At 43.5% G+C, this 21,869-nt stretch overlaps 1 protein-coding gene across 2 annotated transcripts in view; it reads left to right on the forward strand.

The window, feature by feature from the left end:
• UBE4B (ubiquitination factor E4B) overlaps nucleotides 1-21,869 on the forward strand; it is a 98,477-nt gene that overhangs the window by 24,836 nt on the left and 51,772 nt on the right. For both annotated transcript variants that reach the window (XM_053919946.2, XM_024554209.4), the window contains exons 2-5: nucleotides 3,222-3,408; nucleotides 13,958-14,093; nucleotides 20,257-20,344; nucleotides 21,151-21,295. In XM_053919946.2, coding sequence (XP_053775921.1) covers nucleotides 3,222-3,408; nucleotides 13,958-14,093; nucleotides 20,257-20,344; nucleotides 21,151-21,295 — 556 coding nt within the window. The remainder of the gene's footprint in view (nucleotides 1-3,221; nucleotides 3,409-13,957; nucleotides 14,094-20,256; nucleotides 20,345-21,150; nucleotides 21,296-21,869) is intronic.

Below are 21,869 nucleotides of genomic sequence, written 5' to 3' on the forward strand. Positions count from 1 at the left end.
TTCTGTAAGATGGCTCTCATCCTACCAGCATGCATTTTTAAAAAACTGATCAAAATTGGTGAATTTTCATGTAGCCATTTTAATACTGAAGGTAGAAGAACAGCAACAGTTTTGGCATATTATGCTTTAGTATTTCAAGAAAGGTAAAAACGCAACTGAAACACGAAAGAAGACTTGTGCAGTGTGTGGAGAAGGCGCTGTGACTGATCTCACGTGTCAAAAGTGGTTCGCGAGTGTCGTGCTGGAGACTTCTCGCCCGACGATGCTCCACCGTCGGGCAGACGGGTTGAGGCTGACAGCAATCAAAGCGAGGTGTTAGTTGAGAACAATCAACGTCATACCACGCAGGAGAGAGCCAACATACTCAGAATGCCCAAAGCAATAAAGTTATTGGTGAAAATGAGAAATATGTCTTTTATTTCACGAAAAAAGCTGAACAGACTTTTTGGCCAACCTAATATAATGTCCTCAAAGTTCACCGTGTTGTGGCCTATGTCAGAATTTCTTGCCTTTTTAAGGTGAATAATATTCCATCCAATGGATCTGCCGTATTTTGTTTATCCATCAACGGACGCTTGGGTTGCATCCACCTCATGGCTATTGGGAGTGGTGCTGCTGTGAACATAGACGGACAAATACCTGTTTGAGTCCCTGCTTTCCATTTTGGGGGGTATATATATCTAAAATTGGAATTACGGGGTCATGTGATAATTCTGCTTTTAATTTTTTGAGGAACTGCCGTAGTATTTTCCATAGTGGCCGCACCATTTTACTTCCTACCAACAGTGCGTGAGAGTTCCAGTTTCTCCACATACTTGCTAACACTTATTATTTTATGTATTTTTTATAGTAACCATCCTTATGGGTGTGCGGTGTCATCTCATTGTGGTTTTGATTTGCATTTCAGAAATCTGAAACTTTGAAAGTGTTCAAAGGAAGGAATATGGGGTGTCTGTCTTTACCAGGCCCCAGTGGACACAGGTAGATCCTTCAGGTCCTGGTGAGGGTGGGTGGTGGCCTGGATAGCATGGTGGCTGAGGAGCTCTGAAAAGAGGGTGGACTCAGGTTTAAGGGACAGACTGGATGATACTTTGTCTGTGTTTGAGGAGGTGAAGGGAACGGCGGGAGCAGTGAACACAGGTCCTGGGTCTCTGGCTTGAAGAACTGGGTTGAGAATAGGTTGGGGGTGAGAATTTCTGGTCTACCACCCTCCACCCCAGTTAAGTGTTCATGAGAGAAACACTACATTAATTTCTTTCCGGGCGTTTTTCATCACAGCACCAATTCTCCTTGGCTGACTTGTGATGCTTTTCACCTCTCCCCTCTGTTCAGCTCAGGTCAGCAAGCCGGCACCCCTGTGACAGGCCAGGTGTGTGCCGAGCTAGGCCCGAGGGAGGGCAGGTGCAGTGCTCTGCCCGAGGCTTGCTCTCAGGACTCCTTCCCACCGCTGCAAAGCACTGAGGGGCCAAAGAGCTTTGGTTCCGGTGGGTTTTGTCTGTTGCTAGTTACCATATTAGAAATGAAAACTGAGAAACTTAAAAAATATTAATACTATAAAAATAATAAAAGCCATTGTATGCTAATATAAAGAACATGTTTTTAATGGAAATACCTACATTTTCCAGAACAAACAAATTTAATGAGTGACATTGTTTTTGCTTTTTCCAGTCTTTTTTTGTCTGACTTTGGAGAAGACAGCTCAGTTCTATTAACTTTGTTATTTAAAGAAGTTGCCACATCACATGTGATGTAGCCTCTGGCAAACCCCACTGGACACTTGTGAGAGAACGAGAGTGAAAAGGCGAATGTCTTAGTGTTGTTGAAAAATAGTTTTGGCCTCACAGGCCCTCTGAAAAGGCCCTGGAGACCCCCCAGAGGTTCCCAGACTGTTGGTTTAATGGTAAGAGCACAGACGCCGGAGCCAGATTGCATGGGTTCAAATCCCAGCAATCTGCCAGCTGCTCATTAGGCAAGATATCTAACCTCCCCGTGCCTCAGTTTGCTCATACATAAAATGGACGTAATGTAAGTATTGATGCCTACCTCCGGTTATTATGAGGATTATTATGGTTATTATGAGGATTCAACGAGTATATATTTGTAAAGGTTGCTGGAAGATAGTTAAGTGCTGCAACAGTGTTTACTAAATAAATATGACCCAATTCTTTCCTTCAAAGGGTTTAATCTAGTCAGGTAGGTAAACAACCCAACAGCTTCAGGCTTTTATATGCATTCATTGACAGGTGTCTGTGCAGCAGGGGCCCCAGGAGGGGCTTCTGAACTTTGGGGCCAAGATCATGACGTTCCAAGATCATGACCTTCTTGGCCGTCTGAACAATAAAGGAGCAGGTTTTCTGCCATGTTAGAATGACAGGTGGACTCCTCGTGCAGATGCCGCCCGTCCCTGTTAGCACTGGCCATGACTGAAGCTGTCATCTGCCTTGCTTGTAATGGCAGGGGTGTGAGCAGCCTGGTTGGCTCGCTCCTTTGATGCCTGGCCTGGGACGGCAGGTGGTCGGTGAGAGGTGACTGACTGGATATGGGTTTAATGACTCTCAAAATGTGGGGGGAAACAGTTCTTCGATCCACTGGGATTTCATGGTACACATTTGTAATCACTTCAAAACTCTGGGATGTTAGTATAAGGAAAAAGTTGTAGATTATATTTTTATTTTTATTGCTCTTGAAAATGATAGTAAAATTTATGTCATAGTGTAACTTCTGTTACTTTCTGTCATTGTTTTAGTGAATTCAATTGGATATTTAATTTTAATATCACCTATTTAAAATGGCCAAGTTGGGTAGTTTTCTTGAAAACACAGACTTCAGTGTGTTTGAAAGTGTGGCATGCTAATTGTGAATTCACAGTATCAGTCAGGAAAGTGTGATAAATGGAGGTAAGATGATTAAGGCAGTTGAGATGCAGTTTTTATTAGTGTGTGTGTGAGAAAATGTGTTTATTTTCCCTCCACATCTAATTTGAATTGTGATTTGGGGTAGAATTTAGGATTTAAAATAATTTTTAAGACGCGCTTTTTAAACAGTGAAGTGATAGCTCGCAAAAATACTGTTCACCAAGTATTGCTTGTCTCAAACGGGTACTTTTTTCTCCAGTAGATCGAGCCGCTCAGCTCTGGTGGGGTTATTGATGACGGTAATGTTATTCCGAGGCAGGCTGGTGTTTCTGCTCTTCACTTACAGCTTACCCTCTCCTCCCGCAGATCCGACGGAGGCGCCTTGCTCGGCTCGCTGGTGGGCAGACCTCGCAACCGACCACCCCGCTCACCTCTCCCCAGAGGGAGAGCCCTCCCGGGCCTCCTATTGCAGCATCAGCCCCGGGCCCCTCCCAGAGTCTTGGTCTCAACGTCCACAACATGACCCCAGCTACCTCCCCAATCGGTGCATCAGGTAAGCCTTCTCTTCATACCTGGGCGTGTTTATAATCCTACTGTGGCTTTTTATTATTAAGCTTACATTTGTGGCATTTCCACAGCAGGATAAAATAAATTGGACAGCAACTATTTTAAATCCTACAAGCAGTAATTCAAGATTTAAGATCATTACAGCGTGTTTTGTTAATGCCTGCGAGGTCCGTCCAGAAGGTAACCAGCTATGTAATATGAAAAAGAGAGACATTTATTGAAGAAGATACAGGAAACATTGTACACATTATAGACAATGACACCTCAGGTGCTTTGGGACCTCACATAGTTCAAGTTGCCATCAGCTGCCCTGTTGTATTTTCCTGAATTTCGTCGACAGTCTGAAATCTCTTTCCTTTCAAAGGTGATTTTAGTTTTGGGGAAAGCCAGAAGTCGCAGGGAGCCAAATCTGGGCTGTAGGGGGGCTGAGTCACCTGGGCGATTTGACGTTTTGCCAGAAACTCTGCACGAGACATGATGCATGAGCAGGTGCGTTGTCGTGGTGAAGCTGCCAATCACCAGTTACCCAGAGCTGCGGCCTTCTGAGTCATCCATGGTTTCCGTGGAGGAATGTTCAAGCTTAATGCAAAATTTCGCAGATGCGTTGCTCTACTCACTCAGTCATTTTGAATGCGACAGCCACACAGTACACACGCTCACTCAGCAGCATCTACCGCCCCCACTGACTAGGACAGTGAAGTTGACATTGTTCATGCATGCGCATTCCAGCCCACTCTCCTTGGCTGCCTGGTTACATGGATGTCATGCAAACCGTTCTTGTTATATTAAAAAAGGCTTGACTTTTCCCAGACAGATCTCATATTCATTTTGATAGTGATCTGTTAAGATTAATCGTTTCCTTTCCATAACTTACCCTTTTGTCTAAACAGGGTCAAGTCTTATCTTTGGTTCTGCTATTTTGATGAGTTTGGTTGATGCTTTTAAGATAAAATGATCTGAAAATGCAAGATTGAAGTAATGGTCAAAGTAACAAGCCTCTAATTATGGATTTCCTTGTTTTCCTTCTCCATTGACATAGAAATCTTTCTCTCAATTTTCAGGGTATGAAAGTTTACCTGGTATTATGTTTTAGGGCTATCTCACTGACAATTATTTAACCATCATAAAAGTTTATTTCTTTATAATTAATGAGCTTATGGTTGATATCTAGGAGTATCTTGTTGGGAAATAATGATATCAACTCACTGTATATTTGAAAATATCTGTCCTTTCTCTAAATGAACATTTCTATCAAACATCATAATTTTACTAACGTAATAATTATTGTGCATCCTTGAGACTCTAATTATGAAAATGCAGGTGCTGAGAGACCTGTGTTGATCGCCACGCCACCCAGTGACTAAGTGAACATGCGGTTTTAGTTCTGCGGTCACCGAATGCGCTCTCCCTTAGTCCCCTTCTGACCAACCCGCCTTGGTCTTTGCTAACTTGTCAATTAAAAGTGTTTGCAGAGCTTCTGTTGCTGTAACTTGTTCGACATCACTGTAGCTTCCTCCCCGTGTAAATATAAATGCTGATGCATAATTCCATTAATTGTAACAGGGAGAGAAGTCAGGCCGAAACATTGGGTAGTTATAAACAGTGCCTTTGCCTGAAGTGTCTCCTCTGTACATCTTTGAGAAGCCGAGCTGGTCCTCGTTAGGGGAAGGGCTCAGGATTCCAGCTGTGAGTTTACGTCTTCCTAGGAAACAGTGCTGCCCGGCTCACCATGGCTGTGCCCCGCCTGGAATGCTCGAACTCGTCCAGGGAGACCTGGTGGGAATGGGGTCTCCGTGCATCAGTGGAGGTCAGGCAGCAGACCCAGAACTCAGTGGGCTCCTGGCCACTGCAGGCTGTCTGTTGGGGGCACCAGGGCAATGTCAGCATCCCCTTGATGCAGTGGAACAGAGTGAGAGAGAAACCCAGAACCATGCTGTCTGTCTCATTTCAGATTCATGATCAGAACTCAAGGGGACCCTTCACGGTGGTAGGCTTCCGTACTTTCCTGGTCCCCTCTCCCACTCCACTCATTATTCCATACCTCCTCCAGTCTGCAGCTTCATTTTCCACGCACACTCTCCGTGACGGCCTGCCTCCTGTTCATGGAGGAAACATGCAGCAGAAGGGGCCTCCTGAAGCTCCCATCCTTGCGTCCCCTACCTGCCTGGATGCGTGGCCAGTTCTAGTTTCCACCGTCCCGCCCTTGTCACAGGCCATACCCTAGGCCCCAGCTCCTGTCACTGCCCAGAGCCGTTGCCCCAGCTGTCCCATCTCTCCTGCTTTGTCAGGTTTTCCAGCTCAAGTGGAAAACTTACTTTTTTAACAGTCATTATACATACTGTTCCTTCTCTCCTCAGGGTCTCTGCCACAGCTGTTCCTCTTTTCCCCTGTGACTCAAAAGCAGCCATAGACAATATGTAGATGAAGGAGCATGGCTGTGTTCCAATAAAACTTTATTCACAAACACAGGTGGTAGGTCAGACGTGGCCCGTGGACCAGCTTGCTGGCCCCTGCTCTAGGTCCATACGCAACCTCACCAGATTCTCACCACCTCTCCTCGACTCGCCTGTCCTGCTGCCGCACAGCCCAGGGCACCAGCCTGTCTTGCCTGGGTTGCTGGAGTGGCCTCCTCACTGGTCCCCCCAGGCTCCCCCTGGCTTCATGGCAGTGCGTCCTCAGGGTCGAGCCAGTGGGTCTCAGCGGAGCGTGAGTACACCACCATATGATGGCAGGGCCAGCTTTTACCGCAGGCTCGTTAGGTTGCTGTCACCAACAGGAAGACTTGGACAGCTCTCAGTGGTTAGTTCTTGGCAGTGCACTGCTGTGCTGCGAAACCCTAATTACGTATTCCCACAGTCACCATTATTCATAATCACAAACAGGTAGATATTATTAGCCACGTTCTTGGCAAGTTGGATCAACAAATTTGCATGAACTTACTAGGTAAACAAGTTTAAACAGAACAAAACAGAAAGCAGACCCCTCACAAGGCAGGTCACGTCAGCTCCCTGTTCACAGCCCTCCCCTGGTGCCCTACCTCACCCAGAAGGGACGTCGGAGTCTGTGCCACGGCCCGGGCTGTGTGCGAGTTGACCCTGCTGTGCAGCGACCTCCTCTCTCACCCCCCTTCTCACTCCATCTGCTCCAGCCATACTGGCTTCCCTGCTGTTCTGGAACGTTCCAGCCATAATCCCTATTTGGGGCCTTTATATTTGCTGTTTATGTGCCTGGAACGCTCACGCCCTAAAACCCACAAGGCTGTCTTGCTTAACTCTTCAGACGTCGCTTGCTTGCTCAGTAACAGCTCCCGTGGCTGCCCCAGCTAGAAGCACAACCTCTGTCTGACGTGAATACCTTTTCTTGAGCTCTTATCACCAGCAAATGTAGCACACTTGTCTCCCGTATGTCCTGTTGCCCCTGCCTCCCCTGCTAGAGTGTAGTCTCCATGGGGTGGGGACTGGAGTCCATTCCATTCTCTGCTCTGTCCCCTGTGCCTTTAGCAGTGCCTGGCACGCAGTGGGCACTGAAGAAAGACCTGCTGAATTAATAAATCAATCTCAAGAGAAAATGACCAAGACTACATAAGCAGGTGTAGCTTAAAGAAAAGAAATCTCAAAAGGATGTGAGGCCCTGGCTGTGTAGCTCAGTTGGTTAGTGTGTGGTCCCAGTACACCAAGGATGTGGGTTCGATCCCTGGTCATGGCACATATGAGAATCAATGAACAAATACATAAATAAGTAGAACGACAAATTGATGCTTCTCTCTTTCTCTCTCTGAAGTCAACAAAACTTTTTTGAAAAAAAAGTCTTAAAAAAAAAGATACTATAGCTTTTTGTTAAAAAATGTGACAAGTTGCCATGAGGAAGATGATGGCTTTTGCCTGATTTCTGTGGTCCTTGGTGGAGGACGTAGGGCCAGTGGGTAGGTTTATTATCCACGGAGTGAGAAGGATAGATTTCTGTTGTAGAATCAAGAAGTGCTTTCTAACAGAGACAAACACTGGGTGGGCTGCTGCCCGCGGTAAGGAGTCCCTCGTCCAGGAGTGATGCCCACAGGCGTCTCAGTTGACAGGCTTTCAGATGCACCGAACTAAGACAAGGGCCGGGAAGCTGTGCAGAGTCCTGCAAGATGCCCCCTCCCACCTGTAGTCCCAGCGTCTTGCAGTGCCCTGGGCTTCTCAAACCGCATTTTTAAATGCATGTACTAAAACTTGCAGGGAAACCACTTACACCGAAATGCAGGGGTGGACACTAGTAGGTTTACAGTTGTTCGTGTGGAAGTAATGCAACAATTAATTAAAACTAACACAAGAATAAACTGTGTTTCATGTACTCACAACTGTAAATCTACTTCTGCTCCACCCTGTATAGTTATCAAATATTTTTAAAGGTTGTGGTACAGTAATTTATGTGCTTCTTTATTAAATGCTTTAAATAGAAGATCTAGCAGCTAATCAGGTAGCTACTGTAATTTTGACCCCTGAGTGCTGTCTGCCTCTGTGGTAGGTGACCCCCTGGGGCAGAAATGAACAGCAGGGCCTGTCTGGAACCCGTGAGAAGCCAAGTGATGTGTTTGCCCTGGGCTAGTTCTGGGACCTGGGCTACACACACAGAGTCCATTTCTTCTGTCTGCTGGTCTTTAATATTCTTAGTAGTAACGTAGCCTAAATCCTTCTGTAACGTGTTTGCAAATGGTCTTTACCCTGCTACCTGAGCACTTGTTCAGTGCCCTCTGCTTGCCAGGCACTGCGTAGGAGCTGGGGACGCAGAGAGGGGCGGTGCTCACTGGGGGCCCACTGTCCAGCAGGAGGAGTGGGCTGGAGAAGGGCTCTGCGAGCTGGTGCGAATGCAAATTGCCACTGCCCCAGGCTCGCCTGTGGTAGGTGATTTGCGGGGAGAATTTTCAGTTATTTATCTGATTGAAAATCTTGCCTTTAAAGAAAAGCAGGATTATTACTTTTGAAAACAGGTAGTATCAGTAGCCCATGTAATATCCCATCAGGGCTGGTTATTCTTACCCGTCCAGATTTGCGTGATATGTTTTATCATCTGTTCTACATTCTGGCTTATGTTGGTTGTTACCAGTGACCTACTGAGCACGTAAATCCACGTGGCCTTCATTCAATTCGCATTCATTTAAATCCTCCTGTGTGTTTACTGGGTTCTTCTCTGGGCAACGTTGCTTATAGTCTAGTGAGAGAAAACAAGTGATTTTTTTTTTTTAAAACCATAAAATCTATCAGGTGGTGATAATTTTTGTAGGGAAAACTAAAGAATTACGTTGGAGTAAGTATTGCTGGGGGAGGAAGGTATTGCTATTTAAAATAAGATACTCCACTGTGTGCCTCATTAAGAAGGTGACTTTTGCCCCCCATCCTCACCCAAGGCCATTTTTCCATTCTTTTAGAGAGGGGGAAGGGAGAGAGAGTAGCACCGATGTGAGAGGCACGTCAGAAACACCAGTGGGTTGCCTCCGTACGCACCCAGACCGGGGATTGAACCCGTGACCTCGCGTTGTATGTGACGATACCCCAACCTACTGAGCCACCCGGCTGTTTTAGCAGAGGCCTGAATGAAGCCAGGGGGCAAACCAGGTGCTCTCTGCGGGGTGGCCTTTCAGACAGCAGGTATGCCCTGGGCAGACAACGAGCCTGGCGATGCTTGATGCGAGGCCTGCAGTGGACCAGTCACCTCCAGCCTCAGTTTCCTTCTGCACTTTCGATAGGAGACACTGTTGTCACGTAGTGGTACATTTGTAGGAGTTTCAACAAAGTCAGAGTGGTTCTTTTATATAGTAAATTGTCTTTGGCTAAGAATGCTGTCAGGAATGACAGCAAAATTATAACCTTTGTCCTATCAGTTGATTGCTAATTCTGTGTTAAAATCCTTTTTCTTCTTCAGAAAGAAGCCCTATTGTTTCCAGAGGTTAAGGGGTTCACTAACAGCATCCTTCCCTTATGATGCTGCAACTTTGAATTGGGGAAGCCTCCCCAGGTCCCAGGTGTATTAAGTGGATATGTATTAGATACGGAAGGTATTGAGACGTGGTAACCGTTTTTAGGGAACTCAAAGTCCAGTTATACACATATATTCTTTTTGTACTACAAGAGGAAGAGTATAATTTACAATCGTTTGTTCCTTCTGAATTTTTTAAGCAAGTATCATTGTAAATCTAGAAGCATCATTGATCACCAGGAATCATCCTTTGTGCGATTACTTGAACTGATGGGTTGGGGATAAACGTCACCGAAGGCTGGTAGAATCAGTTTGCCACTGTTTCGTATCTGGTTCTCAGACACGCTGAAAATGGAATAATAGGCCAGGTCAAGTATTAACAAAGACTAATGTGTTCTTTAAACCCGGGGCTTTGCCTTGTCTCTCACTCTGTTCTTACCTGACTGACGCACGTGGGTATGTCTGTTCGGCTTATAAACACTCACATTAGTTATTTCAGGGCTAAGAAGGAGGCTGCACAAATCCTAGAAGTATCAGTTTACACGTGAAAATGGTAAGTGACTTGCTCAGGGTCACATAACTAGAAATCGTGGGCCCAGACGTTTGGTAAATTAAACACTGATTTTGGTTATCCCAAAGGTTACACAGTTCTGTTTTTTATGTATAGAAGAGTTACAGAAGTAATACAGAGAATTCCCACATGCCTTTCACCCACTTTCCCACGTGCTAGCATCTGGCACGTTTGTCAGAACTAAGAAATCGGCCGCGGTGTGTTCCTGTTACACTAAACTAAACCTGAGACGCCTACTCCCTTTGCTCTGCGACATTGCTCAGTCATCTGTGTTTTTTTGTTATCTTGACAGTTTTGAAGAGTCCTTTGTGGAAAATCCCTTCACTTGGCTTTGTCTCGTGTTTGTCTTGTGATTAGACTGGGGGTTGGGAGGAGACGGTCACACAGAGAAGTGCCTTTCCCTTCACATATCGGGGTGCACACGGTCCGCCCTGGTGGTGTTGACCCTTACCGTGTGGGCAAGCCGGTGTTCGCCAGGTCTCTCCACTGTGAAGCTAGGGGTTTCCCTCTTCTAGGCTCCGTTCCTTTGGATCGAGTTCCTAAGTTCAGCCACTCAGGCTGTGGCTTTACCTGCCGGGAGGGGAGCGTCTACGTACGGTATTTGGAGATCTTCTGTAAGGAGCGTTTGTCCCTTTCCCCCAGGTAGTTATTTAATCCTTACTTATGTCAGTATGAACTCATGTGTATTTATTTTATACTTTGAGTTATAACGCAAGTAACGGTACTATTTATTTTTCCCAATGATTCCGGCTTTGGCCCCTGGGAGCTTTTTCAGGCTGATGCCTCTGTCTGGCCGGCACGCACGTGCTTTGGTTCTTTCAAGCGTGTTTTTCTGGCACCGTGAGATATTCCAGGCTCATCTTGCGTTTCCCTGCCCGGCCTTAGGAGCAGCCACTTCTCCAAGGAGCAGTCACAGTCTTCTGACTCCAGATGTGTGATTCTTTGTGCATCCCCTGCTTTGACACTGAGGAGAGGACGCTCTGTCTCATAAATAGGAAAATGGAAGCAGTTTTCCAATTTAGGTTGTTGGTTTTATCACCCCAATATTTTAGATACTATTGTTTTTCTTTATAGGTTTGAAATTTCATTTTATTTGTGTTTATTCACAAGAACAAAGTGCTTTCACCAGGAAATTAGCTGCTGGCCAAGTATGTTAGTCTGTTATGTTCATTATAAGTAGCGTTGAGGGGTGAGGTTTGGTATTGGCCAAAGAAAATGCAAGGATATTTTGTATTTTCCATGAATGTTAACCCTTTAGCTTGGTTCATGGTTCAGGAGCTTTAGAATTTTGAATATTAGTAGAATGAGTAGTTCCTTTTGTAACAATACCTGTGGGAGTTTTGTTTTCGTAGTTTTAGGATGTATACAACATAGCTTTGGTTTAAGTAGCTGTGATCGGGAAGCTGCTTAGCAGTTTGGGGGAGAGAAGACGGCAGCATCTTCTTTGGTGTCAAGGACCTGTGTCTTGTTCTTTGTTTCTGACTTGCAGAAGGTCCTCAGGTTCTTGGACTTTGTCAGTCTCAGTATTCTTAACGTGAAAAGCAAGAGGCTTGGGCAAGATCTTTAAAGTCACCCCCTTGCCTGCTTTTTAAAATAGCTTGATTAAGGTCTTAGGGCCCTGCTTTGGCATTCCTGCCCTTTTCACACCAGAACTGAGCGTGTGTGTGTGTGTGTGTGTGTGTGTGTGTGTGAGAGAGAGAGAGAGAGAGAGAGAGAGAGAGAGAGAGAGAAAGAAACACTGAGAGGGCCAGTGTTGCAGCTTAACAATAGGCACTGCTCTGCCTTATACCCGAAAGGGATATCGTTCTATCGTTCAGGAAATACTTCAGTGCTCGGAGGAAAGTCTTACAGGAAAAAAATCCTGGCCTTCCCACACGGAATGCACAATGTACCTTCACCAGGCTCGTATTAGTCATAAAAGTTTGGAAAGCCGCCATCCCGAAAGTTGTAATTCATGTTTTATTAAGCAGACATACTTTGTCCATTCTTTGTTATATACACCCTCAGTTTTTAAAAATTTGTTTTTAACTTGATATGAAGAGATTTTACTCCTCTTCCAAAAGAGGATACGAGTTTTTTCTGTGTTCTCATTCTTTACTGTGTGGTTTATACCGACGTGAAGGGGGAGGGGGTCTGAACTCCTTAAAGTCTGGCTTCCTGACAGCGATTCCTCAGGTTAGGGGTGGGGAGGGTGAAGACACAAGCGCGCGTGTGGGGTTTGAGAACAAAGTGGTATTTTGTAGAAGTGCTTTGATTTGTTTTTACTCATGATATTTAATTCATATTGATTCTAAATAAAGTAAGAGAGACCATCTGCTTTTTAGGTTTCAGAAAGGAGAGGGGTCACATGGTTTGTCGAGGTTGAGGAACACTGGTATACATGCTTAATTCTGGGGGGGATTGCCCCACTTGACCAGAACGTGAGGATCACATGGAGGAAAAAGAGAATTCAGGTGATATCCTTGAAGTCTTATAAAAATCTTGCAAATGCAGTATATTAGACTGTGTGGAACACTCTGGCACTGTATTACTATGGGATTAATTTACACATAGAATAGCTATAGTATGCTATGCTAAAAATAGAGTTTTTCAAACAATTTATTATAATTATTAGTTTAATTTTAGAATTGATTTTATCAGGTGGACGTTTGTAATCTGCTTAATTGCTATCCCATGAAAATTGTTGAACTTTATTATCGATTCATTTTCATTAAAAAACGTTCAGACCTTCCACTGTGATAGGTAAACTAATACTCTCCTGAGGATATTATTGGTGCTCTGTATCTGATCGTTCAGTAAACATTTATGGAAAACTTACTTTGCATTGCACGTCTTGAATTCATGTGCAGTTTTACTGTCTTCCACGGGCTTCTTCGGGATTTTCCCTACGTTACCTGCTTTCTGTATGTCACTTGAGTCCTTGGAAATACTGAGAATTTGGTTTCTTTTCTTTTCTCTTCAAACTTTTTTTTTTTAAATTCAGTTTCTTCCCCTTCATGAGTACAGAAGTTTAAATAAACCGGTACGTGTTAAAACCTGCTGTCGGGAGTGGGTAACTCTTTTGTGATGTTCTTCAGCGAAGAGACATGCGGGGCGGCAGGGTCACTTTCTCGGATGCTGGGTGGTGAAAACGTTATCCTCTTGGTAGTTGCAGCTACAGCTGGTAACACAAGCAGTTTTGTCTTTGTTTTTTAAAAACCTAAGTCTCATTTTCCTTTCCGCAACATAGGTATATCGTTTTAAAAGCAGTTGTAAATGTCTGGATATTCATGCGGTTAGAGTAAGTTTTTAAATTCTGCGAAAAGCGTGGTTGTGAAGGCCTCGAAGATAACTCTCCTGAGTCTGCCCTTGGCCACGGTTCACGTCCTGTGAGCTCGGTGAGGGCAAGGACAGCGCCGGGTTTTTAACTTCTCCAGCTCTCTCGGGTACCACGTTCACTCAGTAAATGGACTGACCTATATGACGTAGCTTAGATGGGTCTATTTGCATGTTTTCAGCATTTTATTATGAAATTTTTAACGATACTGCAGAGTTGAAAACATTTTAGAACACCTGTATATCTACCATCTACATCCTGCCATTACCATTGAGTGCATTTGCTTTATCACACACCTTTCCATCTGTCATGTGTGTCTCTGTACGCACTCGTTAGTGTGTCTTATCTTTGGTACATTTCAAGGGTTTTCTGGCCTGTCATGGAGGCTGGGATGTATTCCAGAATCATGGTTTAAGTCGGTGAAAGAGTAGGTGATGAGGGATCAGTTTTAGATGTTAAATGTGGCGCCGTTACTGACCCCGTATGACATATATTGGTAAGTTATGATTTCTTGCCAGTGTTCCTATGATTTTAACATTACTTTTACATTTACTGTAATCTTCTGATAGAAATTGTTCAGTTGCTGACTGTGACAGTGGTATGCATACCCACCGGGTACGCTTACTGCTGTCGTTGCGAATAGCTGCGGCGTTCTTTCACACGAGACGCCATCTTTCCTGTCTTTTCTGATAGGAGTAGCCCATCGAAGCCAGAGCAGCGAAGGAGTCAGTTCTCTCAGCAGCTCGCCCTCCAATAGCCTTGAAACACAATCCCAGTCTCTCTCGCGTTCCCAGAGCATGGATATCGATGGTGTCTCTTGTGAGAAAAGGTAAAGTAAGCTGATTTTCCAATAAACCACTTTATTTATGGAAAGGGAAAGATTTGTTCACTTTAGTCTCTCGTCCATTAGTCTTGAATGCAAGCCCAGAGATCCATGCCAGTCCATAGCAAATCACAGCAAATTTATTAAATTTAATGTCTTTGCATTGTTCCTGAGTGTTCTGTATACCTTTTTATGTTTCTGCTGCTGAAATGTCTTTTGTGAAATAATGGTGTAGGTGGTAAAAAAGGTGTTCAGTTTTTTAATGTCTTTGTGAATACACAGTTGGCATCATCTGTTGCCCCCTAAATATTTCTTCAAAGTTTTACCGATCAGTGAAAATTTAAATTTAAATTTTCATTTTCACTTGTCTGGAAGGGTATAGACAAGTGAGCCAAATACACTAAGAGCTGCGGAAGGATCCGGGTGTCCTAGAGCAGGGCCTTCCGGTGCTGCAGTGTGCCACGGACAGGTGGCAGACCCGCTGAGGCGTTGACCTCTGTACTCCTTGGCCAAGCCAGATCCCCAACCCCAGACCCGTCACCTCTGCCCTCAAGCTGCCTCTCTGTTTCTGTCAGTGGGCCAGGCAAATATTGTTTAGAATAGAGCTCCACTTCTGGGTGGTGTTGAGGTGAGGAGCCAGATCAGAGATCACACTTACTAGGCAGGAATTCAGGAAGGACTACACTCTCAGGGAAAGATCAAGTAGGAAAAAATTAGCCCCATAGAGTAAAAACAATTGTGTTCTTACTGCCTTTGCTCTGGATGCTTGTATTTTTGAAAAACATCAAGTCAACCCTGACTTCATGGCTGACAGGTAACTTTCATGTGGATTTCGCACCGGGATTAACACTGTTGGTATAGTCTGAAAAGCCCCAAGCTAAGAATTGTTATTGACAGTGAACCCAGGCATCTAGCCGAAGAAAACATGAAACAGCATGTCTTCTGAAAACTTCCTCGGAAAAATTTTCAAGAAGTATGAGGTCATGGTCAAGATTCACAAACCTTGGTAGAACAAAGTCACCACGACTAACAGTCAGCAGAAGGAGTAACAGCAGGATTATTTCACCTAGAAATGTTAGGGTTTGGGGATTATCAATATAGGATAGAAAGTATGTATATTTAAGTAAATTAAAAACGAAATCGAAAACATATTGGGCAAGGGACTATAAAAACCAACCAGGCACATTTGAAAAAGAACCAAATACAATTTCTAGAAATGAAAAGATAATTTCAATTGAAAGGAGTTAAACAGAGAATTAGAGCTGAAGAGAGAATTAAGAGGTGGAATGATAGAGTTGAAGAAATTAGCAGAGTACACCACAAAGGAAAAAGATGAAAAATATGAAAGGTAGAGATATAGAAGATACAGATTCAATGTATATTTAATAGAAATGTCAAAAGGAGAGAATAGAGGGATTTGGAGAGATTCGTCACTCCTCTCCTTATTGTACATTTTTTTCCTGTGCTGGTTTGTAAGCCATTATCAAAAAGATAAATGGCTGAAATATAAAACAATATTGAATGTCAACTCTAATTGATAAAAAAGAAGTAAGTGCCTGAAAAATTTTCTAGAGTTCACAAATGATACGAATCTTCAGGCTCAGGAAGTCCAGCAACTCACAAATAGGTTAAACAAAAAGAAATTCATATCTACACATCATTTAGTAAAATAACAAAATACTGAAGACAAAGACCTTGAAAGCAGTCCGAGAGGAAAGAGATTATCTATAAAAGAACAACAGTTAGATGGCTCAATGATGGCAGCCCGAGGAGGGAGGAGTTAATAGCATTAAATGCTGAAAGAAACTGTTAGCTGGGAATTGTGTACCCTTGTGGAACTATCTTTTAAGAGCAAGGGTGAAATATAGGCATTTATAGATTTAAAAAACCAACCAACCAACCAAACACAACCTCATAGCCTGCCACAAAAAAGACCCCCAACTTTGAACAGATGTAGGTAAGAAAGAAGATGATCTCAGGACTAATGTCTGAGATATAAGATGGAAGGATGAGTGAAGAAAATAATAAATGTGGTAAAAGCTACACAAACACTGATGTTATAAAGAAACAGTAACAGTGTAGAAAATAATATGGGGGGTTACAGAAATCAGATCGAACATGCTGGACCACAGGAGCAGGTAAGCCAGAAGCGGCCGGGGTGATTGGAGCAAGCTCTGAGGCCCTTGTATACTTGAGAAAGGGGTAAAGATACCGATCAATTTTTATATTTTGAGTTCAGAATACTTGATGAAATTTCAAGGGGAGCCAATAAAAGAATGGAAATAGAGCCTATCTTCCAAACCAGTAAAAGTAAAATACGGAACTGGGGGGGGGAGGGGGAGGGGGGAGTTAAGTTAATTCAAAGAAAGGGGAGGAAGAAACGAATTTTTCAAAAAGATAAATAGCACAAAATAAGATGGTAAAAAGAAATGAAAGTATGTCAGAAATTACTGTAAATCATAGTGAAAAGGTATAGGTTGGATTGAAAACAAAACAGAACTCAGCTTTTTCCTTGTTTTTAGAAGGAATACCTGAAACATTAGGTTAGAGAAAGGTTAAAAATAAAGGGAAAAGATATACCAGGCAAATACTAAACAAAAGAAAATTGAGGTAAGTATATTAATCAATTAGACTTTAAGGTACAAAGTATTACTAGAAATAACTACTATATAACAATAAATGTTTAGTTTATCTGCAGGGTATAACAGTTTCCAAAGTATATGTACTTAGTACTGTAATAGCACATGTAATAAAGCAAATGTTGACAAAACTAGAAGAAACTGACACAGTCATAATGGAGTTGCTTAACGCGTCTGTTTTGTTTATCAGTAGATCAAAGAAAATAAATGTCAGCATATGGACAGATTAACCCAGTTAACAGGCTTGATCTGACTGGAAGATACAGAACTTGGCACTCTACCCTTGGAGAATTCACATTTTTTTTTCTGATACTACTCATTGGCCAAGAGAGTTTCAAGAGTCAGAATCATACAGGTCAGGTTTATTCACCAGTACATTAGGTTTGATAATTAACATAAGGAAAAAAACTTTTTAAAAAACTCAGACATTTGGAAATTTTAGAAACAAGGCATGCTTCCAAGAAAAAATCATAACAAAAGTTTGAAAATATGTAGAACTGAACAGTAACAAATATTACAAATTAGTATCTGCGTGGGGCAACTGAAGTGGTCTTTAGAAGAAAATTTAAAGCTATAATACACTAAAAAGGGAAGAAGAATGCCAGTAGGTACTGGGAATGAAAACCCTCTTGTGGGGCGCTCTCCCCCGGGTGTGCCGGGCCAGCCTGCACCATCTGGCTGGATGGTGGGTGCTGCACCATCTGAGAGTTCTCGGCGGCGGGGCTCCCGTCTCAGGGAGGGAGCCCCGCACTTTTCCCTTCAATTTTCCCATAGCACTTACACACCATATGCTTTGCTTATTTATCATGTGTGTTGTTTATTCTCTTCTCTGTCTCTACCTAGAATGTAAGCTCCATGACGCAGTGATTTTTTTTGTCTTTTTTGCTCACCGACATCTCAGACGCCAAGCACAAGGCCTACGTAGAGTGGGCAGTCGGTGGTAGCGGTCACTGAAAGGGAGAGGTCCATGAAAAATGTAAATATGCAAATGCAAATACATTTTTAAAATTGGATGAAAATCAAATTCCTAGCAAAACATAACTCTTCCAAAATTGACTCGAGAAGAGGGAACCCGAAAAATCAAAAACCATGAAATGAATTGCCACTTTAAAATTTTCCAATGAAACCACCTTTCTCACATGATTTTATAGGTAATTCCACCATTCTAGGTTTACACAAAATTTTCCAGATAATTAAAAAAAAATGAGCACATACCAACTCAATTTATGAGGCCATTATGAAATATCACCTTAATATCAAAACCAGACGAGAATAATGGCCCAGGGGTGTCTAACCTTTTGGCGTCTCTGGGACACACTGGAAGAAGAGCTTTCTCGGGCCACACGAATACATTGTGACACGTAGTCACACAAAAAATCTCGTGATGTTTTAAGTAAGTTTAGGATTTTGTGTTGGGCCGCATTCTCGGCCGTCTGGGCCGCACGCGGCCTGCGAGCCACAGGTTGGACCCCGCTGCTAGGTGAAGAAAACTAGTTACGTGGTAATTGTACTCATGAACATATTTGTAAAATCTTCAGATATTGACAGATCGAATCCTGCAACACACTAAAAACAGGCAAAACATCTACAGAACTAGGTCCCAGGACAGCGGTTGCTGCGGGCCAGCACGCTGGTCTCCGGAAGGGTCGTCAGAGGGGATTGGGGCCTGATAATGGTATATCTCTGGATCTAGGTACTAATCACAGTACATTTCCTTTGTGAAACTATTCAGCAAACACATGGTCGTCTATGCACATTTTTGTACTTTGATTCAAAGTTTTGTTAAAAATAATGTGATATATGACGTGACACGGTACAATATAATGTCATCAACCGGTTTATCTCAGGGATGCTTTAACATTAGAAAATCTATGCATATTATTCACTACGTTATGAAAGAGAAAAGCCATATAATCTTGATGGTTGCAAATTTTGCTGAAATTTCAACATCAATTGATGATAAAAAATCTTAACAAATGGAACCAAAACGTGTGACCTTAAACTGACAATATGGAGGAGACAAGGTTAGCCAAATATTCTGTGTGCTCCCCTGCATTTCTAGTTTCCTTTGCAGTTAGATTGGGGTCAGGTGGCTAGTTCTGTCCGTAGACTGTGAGTGGAAGTGACATGTGTCACTTGTAGGCAAAGGCAGTTGAGCCGACGTCCCTCCGCCGTCCCTCTCTTCTCTTGCTCCAGTGACCGGGGAGGCTGTGTGTTGCAGAGGGCATAGATTAAAGATGGGTAAGGACGCTGCACTCTCGTCAGACTTTGCGTAAGCAAGCAACGGACCCTTACAGAGTTAAGCCTCTAAGATTTCCCAGCGTGTGTGTGACCGTAGCACGGCCTGTCTTATTCTGACTGATATAAAGAACATCTACCAGAAACTACAGCAGCCCTTATACTTAGTGGTGAGACGTTAGAAACACTTCCTTTAGACTCAGGAATAAGAACAAGGATGGCTACCGTTCCTGCTGCCGTTCACCATGGGGCCCTTCCCTGTGCAGTAAACCAGAGAGGATTGGAGGGAAGAAACAAAACACTTGGTATTCGGAGATAAAATGATTACCTGCCTAGTAAAAATAAACAAACTGCCTAAAATTGGTCTATTTCTAAAATCGGTTAAAACACCACATACTAGCAACAAGAAAATTTAGAAAACTTAGTTTTTAAAAAGGTACCATTCACAATTTCACTTAAAAATATATGGTACATAGGTGTAAATGTAGCCAGAGAAGTGAAAGACTTAGGGAGAAAATAATAAAGTTTATTTAAAAAAAAAAGTTAAAGAAAGCCTGAATACTTGGAGAGAGAGACCCTGGGTAGGCTCAGTAACATAATGATGTCACTTCTCCCCACTTTGACCTTTAAACTCAGTGACATTATAGGCAGAATCCCAGTAGAATTTTTAACGGACCCGGCAAGCTGATTCGTCACTGTGTATGCAAAAGCAGAGGGCCAGGAGCGGCCAGGACTGCCCTAAAGCGGAAGAACCAGGCACTGACCTGTCAGGCACCCAGACACGGGGTGAAGTTTTAGTAAGGGAGTGGTATTGGCGCGGGGACAGACGAAGTGTCTGATGGAACAGAAATGAGGCCCCCGCCATGTATGAAGATTGGACGTAGGAATGGGGGATTTCATATTAATGTGAAAATGATGGTCTTGTCAGGAAGTGGTGCTGAAGCAGTTGTTTACTCAGTGTGGGGGAGGTGCTGTATGTACTCGACATGGTTCTGTAATCAGGCTCGGAATGGTTGTGCATCGCTTAACATAGTCCGTGTAGAAAATATGCTCTAATTATTTTTTGGAAGTGAGGCTGAGAAAGTGACAACTCGGGAAGAATATTAAGATTATAATAAAATGTTTATATCTTAACGATGGAGAATTCTTAAGAGTAATAGAAAAAATTAATTTGATGAATTGTGCTTTCCCAGCTGATTTTGATTGATATTTTAAAACATCAGCAGCCAGCAGTTAGGACGTTGGGTGGATTCGTAAAAGGTAAAAGACCTGTTTGTCTTTTATACTTAAAGCATGTCCCAGGTGGATGTGGATTCAGGAATTGAAAACATGGAAGTCGATGAAAACGACCGAAGAGAGAAAAGGAGCCTCAGCGACAAGGTTAGTAAGAGACGAAGCCCCTGCTCCTGTTTCTAGTGCAGGTGACACAAATAAGCACTTGTCACGTCCTGCAGCCGCCGAGTCTGTGAGAGCCGGCCACCCCAGCGCAGCAGGGCCTGCTGAGCTGATTGTTTTTTCATTGTGAGGAAAAGTGGGTGGCCTGGCTCACCTTTTTTAATGGAAGAACAACTCAGACCATGTTTTTACCAGTAAATTTGGTTTGTAATAGGAACGCCTTTAGAGCTAATTTGGACTTTTTTTCCTGTTGGTGTTCGGCTCAACCAAGAAGCTCGTCGTCCCATCTCTGGTACTGTTCTGGGGAAAATCCTGGGGCTGGAAGCAAGAATACAGTATGTGGGACCCAGCAGCTACTGGAAGCTTTTTGAAAACATGAGGTCTTCATATTTTGTTACCGTCTGAGCTTAGTTCCTGTACTTAGGAAAAGGATGTTTTGGGTTTTGTGGGGGGGGGGGGGGGGGTGGTTAGGTTCCTTTGGTGTCGTGTGGAGCCGGGATAGGTAACTGCAGCGCTCTCCGTTCTGTACGTTATTAGTGCTTACAGCACGTGTTGGTGATTGTTAGAAGTTGGACTGTACTTAGTGTGATGCTTTATTTTGTGTAGTTCTCTAGTGTTATGAAAAGTTGTAACTTGAAGGCATAGTGACAAGTTTATTTTTCCCTAAATCAATGGGTGAATAGTTCCGTGCCATTCTGCAATGAATTAAATTAGAATTAAGTATTTCTATTGAAGTCTAACTCAGACCTCCTACCACTTGAAATTAACCCCCACATCTTCTTCCTCACAAGGAGCCTCCATCGGGTTCTGAGGTGTCTGAAGAACAGGCCTTACAGCTGGTCTGTAAGATCTTTCGTGTCTCCTGGAAGGACCGGGACAGAGACGTCATCTTTCTTTCCTCCCTTTCTGCGCAATTTAAGCAGAACCCAAAAGAAGGTAGGAGTCTAGCTCAGCGGTCCTGTTTCAGAGCACTTAGCTCTTGTCCTTCCCTGCTCTGCACAGTCATGCTTTCCCGCTCCGGGGGGGGGGGGGGGGGGGGGGGGCGTGTTTTCGATGATAGGGATGCTTCTTGATGACACTGACGTATGGCCACTTTCCACTAGTCTTAACTGCCAAATTCATTTTTACCTTTAAGATTCTCTAAAGAAAGCTGCATAAATAAGTAAATGATGTCCATTGTCTCAAGGCTGGAATTTTCCCCTTGTGATAAGGAGATGCTCAGAGCATTATCGCCTCTTACAAAGCGGGAGCATACGGCGTAGTCTCCAGGGACCCTGCGAGAGGCCCCGGGCATACCTTGGCTTCACTAACTTGCTGATTAGCAAGACAGGACGTAGTGAGCTTTTGCTGTGTTCCAGGGTTCTGTTTTAAGAAGCTACACTAAAACCACACTTACGACAAAGTAGTAAAACTCTAAGTGTACCAGCATGACCGGGTACCGTCCCTTTTCTTCACCGCAGTCATTTGGAATACGGAAGGGGCAGGGGAGTGCGCCGGGGTGTCCGCCTGC

The sequence above is a fragment of the Desmodus rotundus genome, chromosome 3, assembly GCF_022682495.2.
Source record: "Desmodus rotundus isolate HL8 chromosome 3, HLdesRot8A.1, whole genome shotgun sequence".
Taxonomy (NCBI): domain Eukaryota; kingdom Metazoa; phylum Chordata; class Mammalia; order Chiroptera; family Phyllostomidae; genus Desmodus; species Desmodus rotundus.